Raw genomic sequence first — 14,565 nt, 5'->3', positions numbered from 1 at the left:
TGAATTGCTCAGAAATAGTAGAGGCAAAAATGTCAGAAGTAAAAGGAGGCCAAGTAAGTAGTTTTGATAGCTGAAACATTTTGTGTAATTTAGGGAAAATAGGATTTAATAATTTTTAGTATGGAGACCTTTCATTGGTTGGTTAACTAAAAACGACAGAGTAATATGATCAGAGAAATTTGTTGGTTATAATAGTTTAAAATTCTAAGATGAGCATGTAACAAGAGCCAAAGATTATTGAAGAGAATGGCAATTTTGTCTTTACACCAGCTGTTAAGTAAGTTCCCTTTCCATAGTAAAATAATGGGTTTTTAATTCCTTTCAAAATGTGAAGGTGTAAATTTTAGATTAAAAGTTACTCTTGGATATTAGGAAGTGTCCTGTCCAAGATGATACTGATACTGTGTTCTTGAGATAGGCAATACTCTGGTTATATTATAAATACTCTGGTTATATTATTTAATTTAATAACATCTAAAAGCCAAGGAGCTTGGCACTCAAACTTGAGTGCAGTTAACTTTATCTGTATCACTGAGGTTCGTGTAAAATAACAGAAAAAAATTGATACTATTTCTTTTAGTCATTTTTGTTTGTCATCGTAGAATGAATGCAAATAAGTCGCAGGAAGTTTTTAAGCAAGGTGGATCAAGTTGTAAAATGATTCACACTATACGTAGTATCAAGGCTAACCATAATATACTGGTACGGAATATATTGTGAGTGCAATCGACTTGTGAGTGATCTTTGGAGAGATTAACCAAAGAATAATTCAATAAATTTGTTTTGAAAGAAATAGGCTCACGAACAATGAAATTTTGTGCCACTGTTGAAAATGTCCATTCACTCCATGGTAGTTCCACAGATCTGTCTGTTGTTTGTAAATCCATCAGTTACATACTTGGTATTAGTTTTTAATTAATTAACTATATTTAAGGGTTTAAGTTTATGTTAACTCTACTACATTTTTAAATCTTTTGGTTGGGTGTGATAAAAAAAATAAGTTTATTTGTATACATCAGTTTTTTTTATATATTTTGTTATTTTTTCTTTCTTTTTTTTTCTAGTGAAAGGATGTTCCAAGTACTCATGTAAGGACAATCTGGTTTTTGAAAACTACTCAAACTACTGTATGCTGCAAATAGAAGAAAACAGTATACAGTGTGGTAATTAGAATTTTTAGAAATAAGTATGTGGTAGAGTTTTATGACAGTTTCGTTTCCTATCTATGTTATCATATCATTTTCATCTTCATTACATATTATGGCTGTTGTTGGTTACTGTCGGCATCAACACCCAAAGTTGTTAAAATACTGTGTTGGTCGGTTGATGCTTGTAATGCAGACAATGAACATACCATTATGTAAAAGTTTCAGTACACTCTTAACTTGAAAAAATTGTATGTCGAGTGCAATCTTTAGAGAGGGTAATTCTTGCTAGGTTTAATGAAGTACAAAGGATTTTTTTGTACTTTTAATAGTTTGCATCTTGTGTGAGGAAACTATTACCAGATTTAGGTTCCTTGTTCATGATGTTATTAGTTGTAAAGCTGGTTGGTAAGATTAATTAGAGGGGGAATCTTTTCTTATTAGCTTGGTGCATTTTTAGAGGTCTCTTTGGCTACTTAATTCCTTGTATTAATTATAGCTAGGCTCCAGCTGGCACCAGAGAATTTATCTTTGTCAAGGCCAAATGTTTCTTAGTTATGACAAATAAAAAATTTATTTAAAATTCATCATATTATACGCATAAATAATTTTCTAATTTTGTTTGTACTATCCTTAACTTTGATTTCTCTTTTGTCATAAGTGCTTTTAACTGTATGTATTGGGTGGTAAGGCTTTGTGCTCTGAAAGTGGTACCAAAATTTCTTTTCACATCCTTTGGCCCCATGTTGCAATTTATTTTCTTGCAGTTCACTTGATGCATTTCCATTTTAACTTTCATGCTCAAATCTTCCACCACACACTCATCACATTAATGAACTGGATTTTAGTAGAGTTTTGTTAGACCTCTGTCATTCTAAGAGTAAAGTTATAATCATGTGAAGATCAGTGAAGTGAGAGCCTTTTCAATTTATATGTTTTTACAATTAGTTATATGTAGTCAGTGTCTTCCTCTTTTCACTGATTAGAATGGAATGCATGGATGTCATTATGCCTCAATCTTGATCTAGCTTTGATGTGACATTTTGTGAACTGAAAACTTACCTTAAAGAAACGACTTCCTAACTTGTGTACAAATAAAGTGAATATACAACAGAGATTACAAAACTGCATTTGTTACAGGTTACCAAACCAATAGTTTGTAAGATTGTACATGTTCTTTTTTTCTTCTAGCTGCATTGCTTTTTATGCATTTTAAACTTATTTTAATTTCTCTACTATTTTTCCATATTTGCTGCTAATTTATTTATTTTATTTTTTTTTACCTTGCTCCCTGTTTTCCCCTCTCATTTACCATCATTCTTAGGGGGTAGGCTAAACAGAATCAGAAATTAGTCCTGGTGATCCTTTAAACTACTAATATCAGTTTATGTAAATTACAGTTGTAAATCTCATGATTTAGATTGCATTTATTGAATTAATTTTTTTACCATAGTGATCGGAGGGTTTGCAATTTTTATGAACAATTCAAGTTATGATTCTTTACTTGGATTGCCATCCCCTTATCCTAGAGTTTTAAAGCAAAAATGACAAATTTGTAACTAATTTGTATTTTTTTTTAACTAACAAACCTGAGGTCTCAACATTAGGATTTACTAGCGCCAAGCTGGAAACCGGTAGAATTAAAATTAAACTTGTGAGATCCAAGGACTATTGGCATCTATACTGGGTCACAGGCATGCATTACCCAGAATGCCCTTGGCGTTCTGTGACCCACCAGTTACACTTCTAACCCAGTTTAGACTGCTAGAGGGGTGGTTCGAGGTGGGCCTTTAACTGTTAAGACCTCAGGTTTGTTACTTATGAAAAATACAAATTAGTTACAAATTTGTCATTTGTTCATATATGAAACAAACCTTTGGTCTTAACATTAGGATATAGTTACTTATTGGAGGGAGGTAAGTCTCTACAACTGACTGGGAGTTTGCCACCTTTATCCATTTCCGAATTTTAGGAGTATTCCAAGAGCATGGACTATAAACCCTTGAACCAAGATATAAAAGAAAAATCTTTGGTTTCCCTCACTGGGTGCTGGGTACCATGCCATGGTTTATAAACTATGGGAAAATAAAGAACCTTCCATTCTCATAAAACCACTCTTGTCCCTTGTATCTTGGGATCTACCGTCACCCCACTCTCTCCCTATTACAGAGAGGGGGGGGGGGGGGGGGTGTGTTTTTTACAGAAAAGTGTACTATAAAAAAAACATTAAAATACTTTACAGTATGGCTGACCACCTCACCTGCATCTAGTCCGTTCCCAGCCTATGATGGTACTCTCCTTCATACTGCCCGCAGGTAAAGGAGTAAAAAGAAAGTAGTGAAGAAAAAACGACCAGTCATCCCATTCATTCTACTTTCATACCTTCATCTTAGACTACACAAACAAACTGACCCGCCAGGGGTACTGGATGAGCTATATCACTTGTGGGCTGGGCCGCCACCATGGACCCAAGGAAAGGGTATCCAAGGATCTGTGGGCAACGTCATTTGAATAAAAGGAAGTGCAAAGTTCTTTGACATTTCCAAACACCAGCTTTCAGAATTCTCTCCACAGACATATTCTTCTTGAATGCCAAAGAAGCACTAAAGCCTCTGATGTCATGAGCCCTAGCCCCCTCCTGGCTATCTGACCCAGTCTTCTTGTCATGTAGGCATCCTGAATCGTTTCTCTTAGCCAAAACGATGTTGTATTCCTGGACACTTCCTTTTTGTTCCGTCCTGTACTTACGAACAACCTTTGGCACCCCGGCTGAGGTGCCTTGTCCTTCTTAAGTACTCTCTTATTACCCTGGCAGGACACAGAACCATCTCTTCTTTGTCATTGTCTACGAATCTGCCAGATAAGGTATGGAAAAGGATTCGAATCTACCATCCACTATTGATGGATTTTGAGTTTTGGCCACGAATTCTGGAACAAACTCAAATACCATTGACTTCCAACCTCTCAGGTTGCTTTACGATAATATGACAGGCCATGTAGTTCCCCCCACTTTTCCCTTTTGGTTCAAGCTAGGGCCAATAAGAAGACTGTCTTCAGGGTCAGGCTCCTATCTGTGGACTGCCTTAGTGGTTCTTAGGGAGGTTTTGTCAGACTACTCAGTACCATGGTCAAATCCCAATCTGGGGCTTTTAGCTCCTTTGGCGAACATGGCTGCTCAAAGCTCTTCATCAACATGGCCAACTCCCATGAAGATGAAATGTCCACACCTTCCATGCGTAAGGCCGAGGCTAGAGCAGCCCTGTACCCCTTTACTTGCAGATACAGACATATGTCTATCTGTCCTGAGATATATCAGAAAGTCTGCTAATTGCTGATAGTGGTACCAAGTGGAGACAAGTTCCCTCTACGACACCCATCACAGTATGCTGACCATTTTCTTGGTATATGCTGCCGATGACTTTCTGATATTTCCTGCCATCTGGGCTGCTGCTTTTGCGAAAACCCTCTCACTCAACAGGAGATACTTAACAGTCTCCACCCGTGAAGTGATAGGGACTTCACTGACCAGTGGTACTTCTCCACGTGCAGCGTGACATAGTAGGTTGTTCCATGGGGGTAACTCTTGGCACGTCTATTAGGAGTTCTAAGAGGTTCAGAAACCATTCTGTTCCTTTGGCCATAAAGGAGCTACCAGAGTCATTCTGAGGTTGAGACCGTATTACCTTGTTCAGAAGCTGACGGATTAAACAAAATGGAGGAAATGTGTAAACGTCCAGATTGTCCCATGGGTATTGTAGCGCACCTTCTGATACTGCCTCTGCGTCTGGGACTACCGAACAATACTTCAACTTTTTGTTGTACTGGTTGCGAATAGGTCTATGATCGGCCTTTCCCACAACATGAACATCCTGTCTACTACATGTTGGTGCAAGGACACTCCATTCCCAAGATCTGATCCCTGCAGCTCAACTTGTCGGCCACTATGTTTCTTTTTTCCCGGAATAATATCTGGCCCTGATGTCTACTAGGTTTCTCTTCAACCCACTAATGAAGTTGAACTGTCATCAAATGTAACTGTCGAGAAACTAGGCCTCCTTGTTTGTTTATGTAAGCTACTACTGTGGGTGTTGTCTGACATCAATACTACTGATTGCCCCTAACCCTCTCCTGAATTCCTGTAGGCTAGAAATGCTGCTTTTAAACTCCAGCACCTTTATATGATATGGAGTTCTCTGTCCTCGCCACTCCATTTTGCTGAAACCATCAGCTCCTCCATATGGGCTCCCCAACCTTCTAGTGACGCATCTGAGAACAGCAAGAGATCCAGGGAGGGTTGCTGAAGAAGAACACCCACTGTTAGATTGTTGTAACTTCACCCACCACAGCAAGTCTTTCCTCACTTCTGCCGACAAGGGAATCTGCTCGTAAAGGGTGATCTACTACTGGTGACCTAAACTCCATCCTCCATTGTAGAGATTGAGGGTGTAGCCTCGCTTGTGGGTACTAGCTTTTCCAAGGAAGTTAGAACTCCCAGTACTACTGCCACTGTTTTGCTGGTCTGTGTTTTTTTTGTTTTTTCCAGAAATGCGTTCACCACTTGTTTGCATTTCTCTACTCTGGTCTGTCGGAATACTTTGGCTTTTATTGTGTCTATAACCATTCCCAGATACACTAGCCGTTGACTTGGATCCAACTGTGACTTCCGATTTATCACAATACCTAAATTGTGACAAAACTGTAGAAGGGTCGCCCTGTCCCCGAGTAATTTCTCTCTGGACTTTGATATCACCAGCCAATCATCTAGATATCTCATTAGCCTGATCCCCTGAGCATGCGCCCATGTCGACACGAGAGTGAACACTCTGGTAAAAACTTGAGGAGACATTGTCAGTTCGAAGCACAGGACTTTGAACTCGAAAACTTTCTCTGGAAGACTGAAGCGGAGAAATTTCCTGTAAGACTGAAAGTATGCGTCCTTCAAGTCGATTGTCAGCATAAAGTCCTTGACCCTGACTGCTTGTAAAACAGTCTTTGGAGTTTCCATTCTGAATCTGGTCTTTTCTATAAAACAGATTCAATGTTGACAGGTCTATTACTGTCCTCCAGTCCCCGTTGGTTTTGGGTACAAGGAAAATCTTGCTGCAAAACCCCTTTGACAGAATGGATACTTGTCCACAGCCCCTTTTTCCATCATCTTCTTCACTTCCTCTTGCAGAATAAAAGCCTTCTGAGGTTCTTGAGCATAAGCGAGGCGAGGTAATGGCTGTTCTGTCAGGGGTGGGGATACTTTGACAGAATCAAATACCCGACCCTGAGAACATTCACCACCCACTGCTCTGCTCCAGTTCCTGCCACACCTTCGAGTGATTTTGCCAGCAACCCTCCACTGGTGTGGCTGAGTGATGAGAAGTGGCCCATCTATCGTCTTGACCTCTCCCCTCTTCCCCTCCCCTACTCCCCCTTCCTCTGTTATTTCTATTGTGAAAGGGGCAATGAGCCAACTTCTTTGGGGGAGAGGGTCTTGTTGTTCTATTAGGGATGTTATGCCTCACTGGCTTCTTTCAAGGTATTTGCTGCTGCCTTACCTCCATAGGGGTTAGCTTGACTGTTAGATGTTTTTCTAACTGCCTGCTGTACCAATCGATCGTTAGTGTCCATTTTCTTCTATCTATAGCCTCTTCCAGTATGGCCTCTGGCAACAGCAATTGCGACTCTTAAGATATCCCCATCCTCATTGCTAGCAGGGAATCCAAATCAACAGTGCGGCTTAGTCAGCCAAAGCAGCCATCCCTCATTAACCCTTAAACGCCGAAGTGGTAAAAAAAAAAATGTCTCCCGTGTGCCGGAGGTGTTTCAGAGAGAGCGCGGAAGCGGAAAAAATATTTTTTTAAACAAAAAATCACAGCGCGCTTAGTTTTTTCAAGAATTAAGAGTTCATTTTTGGCTCCTTTTTTTTGTCATTGCCTGAAGTTTAGTATGCAACCATCAGAAATGAAAAAAAATTATCATTATCATATATAAATAATGCGATATATGATAGCGCAAAAACGCAATTTCATATATAATGTATTCAAATTGCGCTGTGCGCAAAACAGTTAAAGGTAACAAGTTACTTTTTTTCCGTTGTAATGTACACTAAATTGCGATCATTTTGATATATAACACATTGTAAAACGATAAAAGCAACACAGAGAAAATATTATCACAAAATAATGCATGAATTCGTAACGCGCTGACGTAAACAAATAATTTTTTCAAAAATTCACCATAAATCTAAATATTGTCTTAGAGACTTCCAATTTCTTTCAGAATGAAGACAAATGATTGAATATTACTATACTATAATAAATATTAGCTTACAAATGCAGTTTTCGATCATATCTGACGAGTTAAAGTTGACCGAATGTCGAATTTTTTATATATATATTTTTTTTTATATGCAATTATTTCGGAAAGATAAGAAAGCTACAACTTTCAAATATTTTTTCGTTTTATTCTACATGAAATTGCGCACATTTTCATATATAAAACTCTATGAAATGCCTAACATGAAACTGAGCAAATATTCCGAAATGGGACGTACACATTTCGGAGATTTGTGGCGGAGAATCCGAGCGAGGAGGGAAGTTAAGTTTTTTTTTTAAATTCACCATAAATTTGAATATTGTGCTAGAGACTTCGAATTTGTTTCAAAATGAAGATAAATGACTGAATATTACTAGACTGTAAGAGTTTTAGCTTACAATTGCGTTTTTCGACCATTTCGGTAGAGTCAGTTGATCGAACGTGGTTTTTTTTCTATTTATCGTGATTTATATGCAAATATTTCAAAAATGAGAAAAGCTACAACCTTCAATTATCTTTTGTTGTATTCTAATGAAATTGCGCACATTTCATATATAAAACTTTATGTAACGGCTAATTTAAAATGGTGCAAACATTACCACAATCGCATGTATGATTTTTTTCGGAAGTTACCGCGCGGACGTAAAGAAAATGTTATTTTTTTCATAAATTCACCATAAATCGAAATATTGTGCTAGAGACTTCCAATTTGTTGCAAAATGAAGGTAAATGCTTGAATATTTACTAGAATATTAATCATTTTAGCTTACAATTGCGTTTTTCGACCATTTCGGTAGAGTCAAAATTGACCGAAGGTTGAAAATTTGTCATTTATCATTTTTTATATGAACATATTTCAAAATTGATAAACAAGCTCAAACCATGGGTTGTTTTTAGTTGTATTGTGCATGAAATTGTGCACATTTTCATATATAAAACTTTATGTAACGGCTAATTTAAAATGGTGCAAACATTACCACAATCGCATGTATGATTTTTTTTTCGGAAGAGTTACCGCGCGGACGTAAGGAAAAAGTTTTTTCTAAATTCACCATAAATCTAAATATGTGCTAGAGACTTCCAATTAGTTGCAAAACTTAAGGTAAATGATTGAATATTACTAAAATATAAGAGTTTTAGCTTACAATTGCCGTTTTTCAACCATTTTCGGTAGAGTCGAAAGTTGACCGCGAGGTTTGAAGAAATTTTGGCACTCATCTTATCTATATGAAAATATCTCAAAACTGATAAAGCTACAATCATGAGTATTTTTTTCGTTGTCTACATAAAAATGCGCACATTTTCATATATACTACTCCATGTAACGGCTATTTAAAATTGGTAAAAAAATAGTCAGTGACGAAAACCAAATAATTTCCGAGATGTGTCACAGATACTTTTTAGTGCGGCAAGAAAGAAATTTGCGCTTGCGCGCCTGCGTAAAGATTGTAAACAAAACAACACCTTGATCTGTGAACTCCCAGCATCCCCCAAAGCGTGTGATTCAAGAGTTTTTGGCTGTAGGCCTAAAAGTATTTTTCCCCGCGAATTTTTAAAAAAAACTTTTGTTATGTCGACGTAATATACGTCCAGTCGGCACCCCGAGAGACCAAAAATGTCGACGGTTAAAATATGTCCAGTCGGCGTTAAGGGTTAACAGGATATTTGCCCAAACATTGGCACCTAAATTTTCAAGTACGCAATTGCTGTGGCACCTAATTGCAGTAATCTAATGAACATTGATTCATCCACTACTTTTCTCGTCACTTCTGAGGATGCAATCTTCGCGACTACTGTTGACCAAAGATCCAGCCTGGAAGCAGTCTGAAAGACAGAAGCAGCTGTTGCTTTCAACGTAGCCAGCCTCTTGGCAAGTCATCGAAGGGCATTCCATTTTAACTTATCTAAGGTTAATCCAGGCCTTAACCTTACCACATTTGGTTAATTTGTCTAGATAGCAAAGGAACCGTCGGTGTTGTATAATATTTTCATCAATGGAGGAGGGATAAACTTAAACGATCTGTTTGTTCTTAAGGCATTATCCCTTCCCGCAATCCATGCAATTACATGTTGTAAAACGGACTCTGCATGACTTGAACAAGGCAATTCATACGACACCTTGATATCCTGTGCAACCCAAATGTCATGTCAATCCCCGGAGGAAGCATACTGGCAGGTGTTTCCGTTCTCCCCGAAAGGTTATTGAATTGACGAATCATTCAATCACTTGCGCATACGAAGCCAGAAACATCTGGTTTTCCCCTTCCTCCGTTCTAGCTTACTGTGCTCAGCCACAGGAGGCGCTCTCTCATTCCTATCCCCTGACAAACGTCCGGGTGTCTTGTGCCGCATGCCCCTACGGCCGCGGTTCTCTTTGGTCTCTGATGATCGCCGACGGTTCTATCCCGAATAGTAAGCAGGAGAACGAGACCACCTCACTCCTTCTCTGCTCACGGATCTAGAGCGAGAATTTCGCCTATACCTCCATGATGAAGGCGCCCTCGAAACCGAGCTAACTTTCCTCTCCATGACGATGATATAGTCTCCAACGGTCATCGGAGAATTCGGCCTTGCTCCTTCATCTAGGCGGACAATGCTTTCTACCAACGTATCAGATGAGGTTGCCAACTCTCTATTCTTCGTTCTTTTAATAGGAGCCTTTTCGTTCCTTCCTCCGTATTTTAAAAGGTCTTACAGGTAAAACCGGTATCTGTGCTCTATCCTTTGCTGCACTTTTCGCCCCCAACGTCGATTTCGCCAACAGCATTGTAGTCTTTCTAAGACTTTGTAGTCTCTATTGGGAACTCTGCATTGGCCGCTAGCCCAGCGACCGTCGACTCACTTGCTCGTTCGGACTCTTGTAAACGGCTTCGTCCGCCAGCTTTGAACTTACCAACCACTGACTTCTTACCTTTTTGCTGATTGGGATGTGACAGTCCTGGCCCGAAGATGAAGAAGAATTCACTCTTCTCCTCTTGGCCTGAGGATCAGTCACGAATCCGTATCCTCCAACGCTTGACTGGTACACACCGTGAAGTCATCGAACTTAGCGATGACGCCGATCTAGAGGAAGAAGACGCAGAAGATGAATCATGCCTTTTCTTTTTGTCTTTCTTATTAATTTTTTTCTTCTAGATCTGTAATTTCTAAATTTACAGTGTACCACAGAGTCAGAAAGCGTATTTGGGTCGGAGGCAGCGAAGTAGACCGAGAAGTAGTAGGCTGTGACTTCTCCCGTCTGCCAGTTGGTGTGTGACGTCACCAATTTTGTAGGGAGAGGACTGGGCGGCTGCTGCTACCATCCCTGCATTTGCAGCAAAACTACCTGCAATGTTCTGCACCGCTGTATACATAGAAGTTGTTGGTGTAGCCGCGGCATTATTTCCCATAAAGTGCAAGCCAGGGGGATGAGGAATATTCAGCGCTGCCAGACTCTGCTGGAATCGTGACACTATATAAGCGACAGCAAACCTTCCAAGGTTGGTACGCCTGTTAGGCCTACTGCCGCCCACGTACCTTCCATCCTGTTCGCGTTGGGAGCGGGCACCTGGAACAAAGATGGCGATGCTCTCACCCCCCTCCCTGCTGGGAATAATGGAGCGTAAATATTATGCTTAAAATTACCCAAAACCCCTCCTGGAGTTTCCGATAACAAACCGCTAGGAGAATCCGAAGGGGTATGGGACAAATCAAAAGCAGGTGGCGAAACATATGGAGCAGTCTGTTGTATTGCTGATACAAAAGAAGCCGGCAACGCTTGATCATCCATGCCGTCGACTCCTTCCTTTTGTACTGGTCCTTTCTCATAAAATTTCCTCCACTGTTCCACCGACCAACCACGACAAACAGAAACAAGGATTAGTGGTTGTACATACATTTTCTTTGCACCTACTACACGTTGGATGAGGATCCGTCGACACCGAAGTTAGGTATCTTGAACACGGAAAGCCACTGACACCAGGGCATTTCCTTTGTCTTGTCTTTGAAATGGTAGATCCCGATGATAAAGCAAAAACCTCCATCTCACCACTTACACACTTTTACAGCTCACACCCACACTGACCACACTCAGAGAAAGAGAATTAACAAGAAAAATGAAAGTGAAATGGATAAAAACGGGCAAACTAAAACCGGCTTTAAACAAATAGACAGTAAACACATCCTATCTTAAAGGCGGTAGAAAGATAACTGGTGGGTCACAGGACGCCAAGGGCATTCTGGGTAATACATGCCCCGTGACCCGGTATAGATGCCAATAGTCCCTGGATCTCACAAGTTTAATTTTAATTCTACCGGTTTCCAGCTTGGTGCTAGTAACCCTAATGTTAAGACTGAAGGTTTGTTTCGTATATGAACAATTCAAGAATTAGAGCAATCAACATGTGTACACACACACACACACAAAAGTTACTGTGAAATAAGGAAGGAAAAGATCCTGTGAACCTAAGGAAGGAGTGAAAACTACTCTATGCTGCTGATTATGTTTCAAGTTTGAGTTAATTATAGAATTAATATCTGGTTACCATTAGTTACAAATTAGGGGACAAGCTGATTTGCATATCAAGGCTAAATATGGTAGTGGTCTGCTGACTCAGCTTAAATAGCAAAAGGCAAGCAATATTGTGACACTTTTGCATATATGTCTTAGTTTATAAATGACTATACAATACGGCTTAATTTTGCTCTACAAGGTTCTGAAATTGAGCATAATTATGCTTTATAACTTTGATACAATAGGAACTTTTAAAATAGGAACTTTAATCCAAGGGATTCAAAGGTGGGAAAAGTGAGTTTTATTTAATAGCTATTATCCTGGCAAAACTTGAATCATTGTGTTAGGCCATATTCAGTACTCATAGAATGGCATGCAGACAAGGAGCTATTGTTTTTATAAATTTCAATTGTATGCGAGTGTCAAGTAGCAATTATTGACAGTTTTAGATCAGAGCCCTTTAAGAATTTTTATGGGAATCTTGAACCATTTCAGCATACATATTGAAAGTAAATGTTTAATGGGATGACATTTTAGCGTCACATTCTAAAAGTATACTGGCCAGAGCCATAATGACTAGTCTCCTCTGGGTACATGTAATTACAGACTTGATTATATGAAGCCAGTGTTTTACTAAAATCTCACTTTTTGTAAACACATGAAATACTTTTGGTGTGATAGAAGTAGGTTTTTTTATTTTATTTTTTTCCTCCTAAATTCGTACCATGTTACATGATATCTTTTTAGAATTTTACTAATGTTCAATTCTTTTCTTTTTCCACAGCGCTGAAAGCATCAGTTGATACAGCAGAGTTCAAAAGCCATGTAAATTATTGCACTGCATTTAAGGTTGACAAATACCTTATAGGTAATAGAGTACTAAAGTATGAGTAACTATTTTCAAGATTTATAGGTTATGTATGGTATGGTATTCAGATTTATTCATGAAAGGTTTTTTTTTTTCTGTAGTTTATAGATAATTAGATTTATTTAAAAAGGGAGAGTTTTATTTTGTCCATTTGAGATTTATCATTTCAACCAGGAAAATATCTATTTTTTTTCATCTTCAAATTGCAGAACAATTTATGAGATTGTTTTAGCATGCATATGCTGATTTTGTTCACAAGCAACAAATTTAATTTCTTATTATATCATCTTTGTTTTTTTTTCTGTAGTTTATAGATAATTAGATTTATTTAAAAAGGTAGTTTTATTTTGTCCATTTGAGATTTATAAATTTCAATCAGGAAAATATATATTTTTTTTCATCTTCAAATTGCAGAATAATTTATGAGATTAATTGTTTTAGCATGCATATGCCAATTTTTTTTCACAAGCAACAAATTTAATTTCTTATTGTATACATCTTTATGTACTTTTGTAAATAATACTTCTAAATCTCTGGTACTGTCAGCATTTTGCTAATTCTTGAGTCTTTTCAATAAACAACTTTAAATCATATGGTATTAGTCTTACTTCTGAGTAATTCAAATCCCTTACTGCAGTATGTGTTAATAATGAATAATTTTCCTTTAAGTAGTACGGTATTTGGAATTTCAGTATAGTATACTGTAGTTATGTCAATGAAAAAATGTATTTCATGAATTTTCCGAGTTACTATCGAGTGCTTTTCCCACTGATTTGCCCGTCAGTGAGAGAATGGCTTACTGAAACCATATGACAGGCGAGGAATTTTTCTTTTAACATGGTTCAATATTGTCTTTCTATTCTCTTTCTTTATTCCTTCAATCTCTTCTGAATGTTATCACAGCTTTTTCCACCTCAACTCTCCAACCACTCCAACTTTCTTATCACTAATCTTAATTATTGAGAACAGATACTATCATTACTGTCATTATAGTTCATTTTTAAAGCTAAAGAAACAAACTATTCAGACAACAGAATTGCAACTTAAAATAAATAAAGGACCCAACTACATGAACTGTGGAATGTATTAATGTGTCAAAACTATCAAGTAAGATGTAAGAATATTTTATGTACAAGACAATTAAAATTACTACAGAGGATAAAAGGAATGACCATAAAAGAGGCTAAATTAAAGCTAAAATTTAGAGGTTTTAATGTTCGATAAATTTCTCTTATGTATAAAAAAATGGCAGGTAGTAAAAATATTTTCATTAAAGCAATAACACGAAACTAATAATTATATTTACAACCAACTAATGATTCCTAGGAAAATTATACAAAACAGGAATCAAGAAGGATGCCATCTTAACAGGAATATGAAGTTTTCAATACTTGCAACATGAGACTACCAACTAACAAAATTATGGGGATCACACCCAAAAATAATAAAAATTTAGTCATCCAAAAATGTGGAGGTACTACAATAATGGGGCCCCTGTATTCATGATCCCGATTCACAGATTTCTCTGGACCATATCTACCCAGTATTTCGCGGAAAATTCGCCCTATTCACAATATTTTCTAAGAGAAACATTCACAAGTCCCCAGTTCTTTTTACCAATTTCATTCATAAAATGCACTTTGTGGGATAAAACTATTTTAAAAAAACCAGGTATAAAAACTGTGTTTATTCTTGAGTTTTTCCTACCAAAATAGGCCATTTTTCAGGGTTTTTGATAGGGATTTTCAACTATT

At 37.8% G+C, this 14,565-nt stretch overlaps 1 protein-coding gene across 4 annotated transcripts in view; it reads left to right on the top strand.

The window, feature by feature from the left end:
- LOC135221938 (structural maintenance of chromosomes protein 1A-like) overlaps positions 1 to 13,092 on the top strand; it is a 55,137-nt gene extending 42,045 nt beyond the window's left edge. The window contains exons 7-8 of one of the 4 annotated variants that reach the window (XR_010316128.1): positions 1,065 to 1,163; positions 12,728 to 13,092. Coding sequence is in view for 2 of the 4 variants with exons in the window: in XM_064259968.1 (XP_064116038.1) it covers positions 12,728 to 12,733 (6 nt within the window). In the remaining 2 variants the exon portion in view is untranslated. Of the gene's footprint in view, positions 1 to 1,064; positions 1,187 to 12,727 lie in introns of all 4 variants that reach the window. The other 3 variants (XR_010316127.1, XM_064259969.1, XM_064259968.1) reach the window with 3 other exon arrangements.
- Positions 13,093 to 14,565: the final 1,473 nt, after the last annotated feature.

This window comes from Macrobrachium nipponense, chromosome 3, assembly GCF_015104395.2.
Source record: "Macrobrachium nipponense isolate FS-2020 chromosome 3, ASM1510439v2, whole genome shotgun sequence".
Taxonomy (NCBI): domain Eukaryota; kingdom Metazoa; phylum Arthropoda; class Malacostraca; order Decapoda; family Palaemonidae; genus Macrobrachium; species Macrobrachium nipponense.
The sequence above is the reverse complement of the archived record's forward strand: the minus strand, read 5'-3'. Positions and strand labels throughout refer to the sequence as shown.